The sequence below is a fragment of the Branchiostoma floridae genome, chromosome 4, assembly GCF_000003815.2.
Source record: "Branchiostoma floridae strain S238N-H82 chromosome 4, Bfl_VNyyK, whole genome shotgun sequence".
Taxonomy (NCBI): domain Eukaryota; kingdom Metazoa; phylum Chordata; class Leptocardii; order Amphioxiformes; family Branchiostomatidae; genus Branchiostoma; species Branchiostoma floridae.
In genome coordinates this window covers 13,891,295-13,902,426 of record NC_049982.1, presented here as the reverse complement: position 1 = coordinate 13,902,426, position 11,132 = coordinate 13,891,295, and the positions used below count along the sequence as shown (strand labels likewise).

Genomic DNA, 11,132 nt, shown 5'->3' with positions numbered 1-11,132 from the left:
CACGTATAGCCATTCTTCTCTTTCTCAGTTACATGTGTGACAAGTTTGATAGTTGTGTGATGAATGTAGTGGATTGTGAACTTTCCTTGTTGACTATGTGAATTAGCCTCTGATTTGCATAACTAGTATCTTCTTACTAGTATGTCAGTCATTATTATCTACATAAAATTCCGTTAGAAAGCCGCTAGGGTGCCCTGCCCATTTTTAATAAGGAAGTTTATTTGCAAGTTCTTGCCCGAGGGCTAATTGCAACATGAAACATACAGAAAATATAATAAACATGTATAAAATGAAATACTTTGGTATAGATAACAATGGTGAAAAGTGTATGATAACCTGACCTTCGTTTTACAGACAATCCTTACCTACCTACCAAATTTCACCAGGAGCCATTCAAGGCACCTCGAGTTTTGCTGTTGACAGACAGACAGATACACGCACATCTGTGTAGACAAACATTCCCAAAATACAGTGATAGCGTTAACCTTCTTGGCGAAGATAATGAACCCAAAGGTCCTTTCCTTCATACTCAATCTTTTAGGTTTCCCGGACGTTTTCTCGGTATTCTCCGGACGACTTGGAAAGTTACAACACTAACGTTAGCGGAAGTCGTGTTGTGATGTCAGCAAACCCGTTCGCGATATCTGCAGACCATACAACACTCGCCAGGAGTCTATTCTGTTACTGCCTGTTCGGAAAGGCAACCATCCAACGTAAACGTTGCTCGTCGAGTATCACCTCTTCGAGCACAAATCATGTTTATTGCGCATCATAAGATATATTACAGGCTTACGGCAGTCTAGAGTTGACAAGAATTGGCATTTTTTCAATCTAAGTGCTCAGAATTTCCCTGTTCGGTTGTACCCCTGAACCGCTGGGGGTCAATGTCAGCGCGGTGGGCGTGGGAGAGGCCCGCGGCAGGGGAGACCTGTCAGCCCCAACCCGCAGCAGCCTCCCTGACGGCGCGTGTCTCGATCATGGCGTGACGCCGGGTGCTTCTTCCCCACCTGTTTCACCGTGTCTTCGTCCTGGATGCAAATAAACCGTAATATGCACAGGTTGCACACTTCTCCCTGTAGGCACCCAAATATGACAACTGTCCACAATACTAGTACTTGTGTTGCCTGTTGTCCCCAAACAAGAGACGATAAGTGTACACGATTCAAGTAGTTAAGGCGGCCTGAAGCTGCCACGTGTAACGTTCTATACAGATAAAACTGGTTGGTATATCCAATACAACAGGTGTAAAAATTCTACGCTATGCCAGTACTGAGCTGTGGACTATGCACATCTGCATCATTTTGACACCGATTTTCGTGTATAGAACCTGGTAGATTGCACAGCTGTAGTGAATTTTGTCATATACAGCATTTTGGTAAATAAATATGGACTCAGTATCTATTTGTTTTGCTCGTCTACCTGTTCCTTTAGGAGTGGAGTCTGCTCAAGAGAACGCGCAACAACAAATGAAGTCAGTTCTGAAACAGGCCAACTCTCGTTCCATTGTGAGTCAGTTTATGTGACTTCCATCGTTCAGAACAAACGAACATTTCGGGAAGATGCGTATGTTATATTTGATGTTCTCATTGGACATAGCCTGCTCACTAGAAAACACCGGTACTCAAACCACTCACTAAAACATCATTCATTAGTCTTTCATGATTATGTTTGGTTAGGTAATTGCTGGATGCAGAACTACACTCAGCCCATTCAAACCCCTGTAGGGCCTCTGTCGTTCATTCAGCAAGAAGTGTATGAGTGAGAAGTTCCTCCTACGTGGACTTTAGACTTTTAACGTTACTGGTAGAACTGTGAAGCTCCATGACTCAGGGACTCGCGCGGAACTTGTGACTAACGGGGGAACTTGTTCTCCCCTGACGACATGACCTTACACTTGACGAACGAAACCCTGCTGGGACGATCCATTGTGATACAGTCTGAGGTTTTTTCGCGTGTTTTCTGCTTATGGTAATAGTATACGGATCAAGATATACAATACAGATCTAAGAAAGGGTACGTAACCCTGGAAGGAAAACTTGTACTGACAGTCTGTAACGCTTCCACCCAGCATTAGTCCTCTCCAAGCAGAGGTTTGGCTCCGGCTGTTTTTGACGTGTTTTTATCCGTTTTTGTAAGGCCTTTTCTTTTGTACCGATTTCTTTGTATTTCGAGGCCGTGAGATATACAGAAAACGGCACAAAACTAGAAAACCCGTCAAAAACGCCTAAAACACGTCAAATACAGCCGAAACTTTCTGCTTTGAGTGGTACGACATTAGGTGGTCTTCGGGACACTAACAAAATTCCGGGTGTTGGGGAAGAGAGCAAAAATACATATTCTGGCGAATAGCGAGGTAGCGTGGGGATAATTTTAACCGTCATGTTGAGGACAAGGAAGAAATCTGAGAGAGCTTGGCGTTTGCTTTACGGATGCTAAATAACTTCAGTAACTCTTCCTGAGACACCTTTTCACCTCTGTCAATCCTGACATCATTTATAAACTCTACTGTGGCTGTTGTATGATCAAACTTGAGCTGGCAACATCCAGACGTTCTAAAGGTGAATCTGTGTGCTTTCCCGTGGAAAAGAGAAAAGGCTTTGCGTGGCCTAGTGTCACCACCAGCCGCGTGTGCTGAACAGAGGTCAAAGTAGTTCACGTGAAAAAAATCTGCCACGGGAAATAGCAACCGTGCTGGGAGGGCTCAGTCTAGGGCAGCTTGTAAACTTGTCTACAGAAACGTTTTGTTTCCAAAACATTCTTCCCTTTAAGTTACCGTGTCCCTGTGTTTTATTATACACACCATAATAATCATGATTCATAAGAGAGCTTTGTTTCTTTCCGCACTAGGTTTAGTGTTTACCGAATCTGTGTGGTGTACTAGTTGTTGGGGCAACACCACGAGCCCTCACATGGGCGACCCTCCCTGTACAAGTAGCTAAAAGGTTAGCTGGAATGTTGATGGTACATGGATGATAAAGTTGACAATGAACACTTGGAAATGTTCTTGCTCTTTACATCATTTTCTTTCATTAAAACCATTACCGATTACGTCTCAAAAACGAAGGTCAGTTAATAACCAAACCTTACAATTCATTCTCAGTCGATTTCTGCTCGCATGACTTGTTAAATAGACATGAACGTATGAGCATCTTTCTGCATCACAAAGTAAGACAAGGAAATTAGGTTACTACTTTTGCCTAATGCTATTGTATACAGTATAGGACGTGCCCCACTTTGACGACAGTTTAGAACTCAGTGACAAGAATTTGGTTGTCAATTTGGTGCTCAATATTACAAAATTCTTCTCCAACGTCTCTACACTTTTCTCCGTTTCCATAGTCCATTGTAAGAAATGATAAATCAGAAATCGTGCTAGCAAAGGGCTTTCTTCTGACCGGAAGTTGGTGTCACGCCTGCCAAAGGAAGCCGGAAGTAGACCGAGTGCTGCCTCTGCATGTATTACAGACCGTCCCGGGACGTAGTGGAGGTAGGTCCTGTGATAACGGCCGCTGGTGACACTGTTGTTTCTGTTGAACGGGGTCAACCCATGCCTTCTTACCAGCTAGAACATGTCGCGTCTAATGTTTGGATTTCCAAGCGTGGTGTGTGTGCTTTGCTGGAGTCTCTCTGACGTCGTTAGCGGGTTCAACCTCGATACAGATCGGGCTGTCGTACGCAGCGGGCCCGAAGGAAGTTACTTCGGTTTCTCGGTGGCGATGCACAAAACACCCGAGGGACGGAAAGTGTGAGTAGAAGTATCTCTTTATTTCTTAGTGCAGAACCTTGAAACGCAAATCTGGTAGATTACTGCAAATGAGGTCTGATTAGAGGGTACCATTGTCTATAATGACTGTCATATCTCCACAAATGCTTAGTGTAATTTTTCGCGCTCCCTTTGAGCGTCCTGCGAAGGTATGCATAAACTAGCGAACACGAGCGTTGACAGAGAGGACAACAGTAGAAAGGCATGTGTTGGTTCTACCGACACCCAGGGGATAGGGTCCTGTCTGTCACGCCAAACTCTAGCTCTGCACGTCAAACCAACGTCTGACGTCTACCAAGAACAAAACAGTCTACCACGCAGACGAAGAAATGTTGTTAGCGGTGCTTGTATTTATCAACAGTTCTGTCACACACACAAAAACTTGCAAGATTGTTTTGCAAAGCGCGTACGTTGTCACCGCGCTATTCTTGTCCCCGAAAATTGTTATGCAAAGTAAAAAAGCTCGACTTGTTTGGACAGTGCCTGCAGGACTTCTTGGTTATTCTGTCGCTGATTGCGTTTTTTGTCTTCTATAAGCCAGGAGAAGTGTGTTTTCCAAACAGAACGCTACGAAAGAAGACGGGTCTGGCTGATAGTATCTTCCCCCGGGGCCTACACGCGGGCTACCCGAACAAATTGCTGGTATTGTAGCCCGCTTGAATGCGCCCTTTCTTGGCCGCTGCGTTCCCGCTCTATTAGCTATTCGCAGTGCGTTTATTGAATTTGAATCGTCCGTTATTGGACGGTCCGTTTCCCCGTCCCATTGAATTGTAGTGAAAACACAAACGGCTGCTCCAGTGACAGGGTGGTCGCCGTTTTTTATGCCATTCTTTTTACTGAAGACAAATTGAAGTTTCTTTCACGAATCTGTCTATGTGAAAAGTACCTCCCCCATATTCTTCATGTTCTTTTAGATAATTGAAAAACATTATCTACGATATAAGAAATGATAACTCGACATAAGTTTCCTCCATTGGTAAAATGAAAATAGTAATATTCCGCTTAATATCTTTGGAAGAAATATTTCAAGGAGTGAAATGTGAAATATTCTTGAAAAACACATCGATGTAGATAGGTACCAGTAATAAGTTTTGCGAACCTTGTCACTGTCACAATTACAAAGTATGTATCTGTACTGTATGAATAGAACATTTGTAAAGACAGATGGACTTTTCAAAACAAATATATCGGGAAAAACGATGAAGTTAATTGTAATGACAACTGGAAGGCGTGAACATCTGTTATAAACCCCGTGTATTCAGGCCTAGGGCTCTGTCGGCGGCGCGGCGATGTTGTTGTTTTTTCATCGCGCCCAGTCATTTACATATTGGTGGATTCTGGTCGTCAAGTAATACCCTGCTAAACGGATAAAGTAACTGTTCAAACAGATGAATCTGCCTGCGCAAACATCAAGTGTATGTGAGACCATCCTCCTCTTTCTTCTTCTTCTTATTGATGTACAAACCGGGCATTTATCTGAAATTTTTGACGTCTCCTTTTTTGCTGACCATCATCCACACCAATGCAGATTTTCTTGGCTTCTTCCGACTTCCTGTTAGAGCAGTCGAAAGAGGAAGAAGTTCGCTATCGCACTGCAGGCAGGCCCATGTAAGAGGAAAGAGCCGGTGCAGAGCGGTGCCTGTGTCCCCGGGGCTGGCTCGGGACGCCCGCGGAACACACGTCCATCGCAGGAAACCAGTCGCCGCGGACTGAACGTCTGCCGACAGGAGATAAGAAAATCTGGGCGGGTGTGCCTGCAGCGGTCTGATGAACTGGGCTGGTAATGTTTCATGATGGGGTCATAATAGTAGCGATCAGCGCGCTTTAGTCTGGGCGAGAACAGGGAGGGTTCGTATTGTCCGGAGCAGCAAGGGTGTAGATTCTGTGTGCCGCCTTCCGCGAACTGGACAGAATAGTGTCCATCACTCCATGTATTTTATCTCCCGCAGGCCGTGAAATACCCACGCTCATCCGACGGCCCCAATACTGCTTTCATGAGTCCTTTGTGCAGATCGCATATGTTTGTGGCAATCGGCAGTGTTTAGATAGAAGTAGAGTTGCCATAATGTTGATGACCGTTGTCAGTGGTAGCTTTTCATACACTATTCATAGCGTTGTATCAATATACATCATATATGGAGGGTGTTGTTACTTCCCAGGCTACCTGTTGGCCGAAGTATTCCTGGTCCTGTGAGTGTCCCACGTACCTGTCACATCGCCGCGACACTGTTCTTGTCGTCGGGTACCTCTATAGTCTTTAGATAAACTTTCGTCGTCCTGGGAATATTCAGTAGATTCAACGTCACACTTTTTTCTCACAAGTACAGCACCAAGAACTGATTCAAGAACTGTATTCTCCTATCAGATATCGTCTCTCTTTTTCCAGGCATGCCATGCTTTCGCCCTGTCAACTTTAATCCACCGACCGTCTGCCTATGGGAGGTACTTTAAGTTTAACAAAAACATTTCTTTTATAGTAAAACAAAATTAAAACCAAGGACTTGCTTCCATTTCACCCCCCCCCCCCCACACACACACACACGTGCACACCTGCGTTGCAATTTGTGCTGCCGTCGACGCACGCTATTTTCAGTACAAGTGCAGCTATAAGAGATCGACTTGATAAGATGCGCAAAGTATCAAACGACATGGGTTTATCTGGAAAAGAGATTTACTCCCCCAAATAAAAATGGGTGTATTATCGATCGATTCGCTCCTGCAAGGTGGTACTTGTACGAAATAGCAAAACTGAAATATTCCTTGCGGCTCTCCTGTAATAAATACTGCGCAAAGAGACATTTCCCCGTCATTTGAGAAGCATGGTATGCCCCCTTGTGTGAAAAGATTGAATCAGCGGCGTCACCAGACAAGGAGGTGTGAGGGGACCTTCACTATAGTTTATGTCGTACAAAAAGCAGATCCCCGCTTGTTCGGTTGTAAATCATATCAGGCCTTGCTCTTTGTGTTTCTACCAAGGATGAAACAGTTGCAAGACAGACGAGTCCCATTAGAGATCGTGAGAGCAGTCGGGCCGTCGTCAGCCGTAAAACTGGACCTGAGAAAACGTCTACCTGTGACCTTGTGAATGGTCTAGTTCCTATCACTCATTGTCACCCCAAGAAGCACTACCTCTGTCCAGATCAGAGAGATTAATTTAGTGACATCGTTTTGATTGAATTATGTCTTGGTCAGATGAATGGATAGAAACCTCCACAGTGTAGTGTGAAAGTTACTACTAATGCCGGGGCACATTGTAACAGCTCGGGGCCAACATTTGTCAATGGTTAGGGCGCGACCCCTGCGTGCCGGGGGCGGGTCGTCACACACACAGATTTGCGGGATTTACTGTCAAAACAAACTTTGATCAACATTATCGACAGATCGCTGCAGGCCCCCGGCGGAGACAGGTGGAGAGAGGAAGCCGTGGGGAGGGGATTCTTGTGGTCCCTGAACATCTTCAGATATACCTGTCGGGGTTTTTGAAGTTGCCAGAGGTGTGTAGCTGGCTTTGTGAAGTGTCGTCAGGCAGAGCAAGAACTCTAGAGAATTGTTACTACACGATGGCGGCCTCGAAAGTAACCATGGAAGCAGCATTCTGAATCAAAACAACACACAATAATTAGGGATGAGCGGGTAAATGATATAGATTTCATTAACAAGTGGCCATAGACAAAAAATGGAACAGCAACAGCAACAAGAAGAATGTGCTTTTACAACAGCCGATCATGTTCAACTTCATAACGGCTGGTACGGACATTATCTCTTGTTATCAAAATCAGTTGCTTTCGATTAGTCGTTATCTCTTCGATCTAGGTCAGGGTTGGGACGAGGCTACACTTGTACTGTCACATTGTTCCATCTTATTTCCAACACAGTTCTACAACAAGCTTTACATACTGTTTTCACAACACTACACTGAATCCGTACCACTGCAGACAAAGAGTAGAAGAATGCCGAAGTGCGAAGTGTCAGACAGTGTTTCCGTATTCAAAGACCATGTCATGTGGACCTACCAGAATTGTGACCGTCTTTCAACGGGTCATCCGGACTTGGAACGAACCATACAGCTCTGGAAGGACTGTTCTAGGCAAGATTGCAGGGATCTCAGAAAAGAATTCGTTACAGATGTGTTAACATCCTTAAACTGTATTGCGATTGTTTAATGAAATGGCACAAATCCCATTTTCATCCTTTAGAAGTTTAATATTCGCTTAATTTTGGAAAAAAAAGACACTTCCAGTTGCACATACATTGCCTGGTCCTGATACGAAAAGCGCCGCGACTTGCACGTACATTCTTGTGAACGTCTTGACACGATTGTGCCTTAACGAAAGAAGCTAGCCGGAAGAATGCCAAGCCTTCTTCTTCGTGTCTTCCGCAATTATTATGTTTGGCGACCCGCCCACGTTCATTTCACACAAGTCATCTCTTTCAGCGATTTTATTATTCTTCAAGATTAAGTCAGGCAGAAGAGGATTTAAGTGATCACGGAGGGCATTATTATGACAGCTAGCCATGACAAACATCAGGGGACTAAAGTGACTTACTGGGGAGAAAAGCTTGCAGAGCAGCTCTGAAAGATTTGTTTGTATAAATGGTCTGGATCCATGGATGAGCAACCGACACAATTACACTTCGCTCCAAGCACTCTGTACAGCAGACTGCTGGTACTGCGACGGAGTCCCTATTCAAGGCTCACCAAGAAACTGGTTACACGGTAATCTCCAAGCAGATCCTCGGTGGCGTAATATAGTATGCCATAGTGTACGCGATCAGTCAAATGCCAAGGGGCAAGGTGTGACCCCCACGATTTGTAGTGACTGGTTCATAGGACTGACCAATTAATGAGAGCTGAGAGAGCTGAGACCGACAAATGACCGAGGTAGTTTTTGTTGTACAAAGACAACGATAGTCCCCCTAGAACATCGCCCGCTCATTGTTTTGGATAGGACGAAATTTTATGAGTTGTTGGTTTAAGTTTGTCGGATGCATGCAACTGGATTTGCTGTTCGTCTAAACCAGGACAATACTGTTGTTCACAATACAGCAGATGTATGAATGATGTACTGTATAAAAATATGATTTTAAAGACAACAAAATACTTAAAGGTTGAAAAATCATAATTTATCCTTGCAATTCGTTGAGCGATCTGTCAAATATTTGGTCGTTCAGCGGACGTTCGATGGTGGCAGCTGTCACTACCTATTTATCGATTTAACATGAAACATGACACATATATAGTCTCAGAACAGAGAATACCATGAATTGAATATCATCATCACAGGACCGGCAAGAATTTGAAGCCCAAATTTTCAGCTCGTTTTCTGCAATGATGTGGTAGAGAAAGGTGTCCAGACGATGTCCTACAGTCGCAGTCGTGACAGTCGGAAAAGCGGCTTCTTGCATCTTTTGTCCTCCTGAATCAGAAGGCATCTATAGGCCCAGCCCCGGGGCAGGGGTCATAGGACACGTATAAAAGTCTTTTGTTCAGGAAGTCGATTAAACTTCTGTTGACACTGCCGCTGCATAAGTAACCTTTCGGGCGATGTTATGCATGTTAAAGCAGTGCCCCCTATTATTAAGGCCCTATGCATGTATGCCCGCAGGCTCTGCCGACCGACCTTCCTTCCCAAGACAACTCTGACACTGTCACACCTGACCAGTGACAAACGTCCCCTGGACAGACAGGGATGTGAACATACATCCCAACTTTTCTGTGGCGCGAAACTTGAGAATCGCCTGACAGCCACGTTTTGGAACATTCAGGTCAAGTTGAAAGACTTCCTCCCATGTGCGAACGTGAGAAAATGTCGTAAAATGAACCAGATGTGTCGAAAGCTCGTCTGCGAGGAGAGATAAGGGATGTGGGGACAACAAGGCCGGCTAAATCGCCACACACAAACATGTCAACAGAGGGGAAATACCGATGGAAGAGTTGTGACAGGCTTTAATCATCACAGCCCTACCAAAGAACGATCAACATGTGGTCTTTCTAGTTGCTATGTTGTTTTATAATATGTGTGTCGACTCCAAAAGAACAACGCTTTACTCACTGAAGATGCAGTGGGCATTAATTGCAAAACGTCTGAGCCATGGAAAACAAGAATTACTTGATCGATATCTTACTGAAAGCTGATCGCAGGACGAGAGATATGAATCAAAAAAGAAAAAAAATGCAGGCCGCGGTGGGAGGAGACAAAAGGAAGGAAGGTTGTGTTTTGTAAATTTTGTATTGTCTGACTGACAATCACTCCCGTCTGCAAAACAAAGTGGGCAGGAATTAGTTATTCATGACTTTTTGCAGAGACTATAATTTACCGAGAATGTGCTGTCCGCTGACAAAATGCTTTTAGGTGTTTATTAAGTGAAGAAGTCATGCTTATCTCTTGTCGTGCAGAATATTATTCTGTAAAAGCTAATCGGGCAATTCAGTTTCGTACTTTCGTGAAATATCGGATGGTAGCGCGAACCAGATAAGTTTTCCTCCAGCCCGACCAGATGAACGTATATCGCTTGGGTCGTCCTCAGCTTAACCCTGGAAAGAAGCTTTACCGCAAAAAGCCAATTACAACGCAACTACACCGTATCAGTTACCGCTGCAATAAATTAAAGCGAACCCGAAGGGGAGGACCATATTGTAGAGGAAAGCAGGACAGCACAGTTTCCATGATTTTTAATAGTGGTCATTTTGCGGCGGGCACGGGTCCAGCCCACAAAACCTTTCTAAAAGACCGACCCATTCTGACACCAAGCGTTACCCCCGGAGGCTGACCCTTCGGCTGGTACCACGTGTCTGTAGTGTTGAGGTTTCGAATAGATATTACATCCCACAAAACACTACCTTCCTTATTTTATTCAAAAATCGGCGAATAAAGCGCTATTATAGAAGGAAACTGAGGCTACTTAGTTGTGAAACCAAGCCTACAGTAGTTTATTGTAGATTTACTGGGAGTGACTATGGACGATGTAAAGAGATGAATCCACCGATGAGGAGTGCGGTTCTTTCGGGTAACTTAGTTACCTTTCAGCACTCACTGGCATGTGTGTTGAAAGGCGGCATATACAAACCAACGGTTGGTGAGACGCAACACTAGCTGACTGACTGTATATTCCCGTTGTGCTGACTGCTGTCGTCTATCATACTTCTTTTCATTCTTTTCTGTATCTCTACGTTATTCCATTACAAAATTCAACGGGAGTTACTCCCTTTAAAGCAAATATAAATAGGACTTTCAAAAGTACTTCAAGCAAAGATCAGTTGTTGGCGAAATAGTTACCACTTTATGATTTATGCGTCTCGAACACTCAGAATGAAAGTGAAAGTGCTCAGGAACGAACAGTAGCATTGATCATAAACAGTTGCAATCCT

At 44.3% G+C, this 11,132-nt stretch overlaps 1 protein-coding gene across 2 annotated transcripts in view; it reads left to right on the top strand.

The window, feature by feature from the left end:
- The first annotated feature begins 3,453 nt into the window (after nt 1-3,453).
- The window catches only part of LOC118412873, a 33,720-nt gene continuing 26,041 nt past the window's right edge, over nt 3,454-11,132 (top strand). For both annotated transcript variants that reach the window (XM_035815927.1, XM_035815926.1), the window contains exon 1: nt 3,454-3,745. In XM_035815927.1, coding sequence (XP_035671820.1) covers nt 3,570-3,745 — 176 coding nt within the window. In that variant the 5' untranslated portion in view covers nt 3,454-3,569. The remainder of the gene's footprint in view (nt 3,746-11,132) is intronic.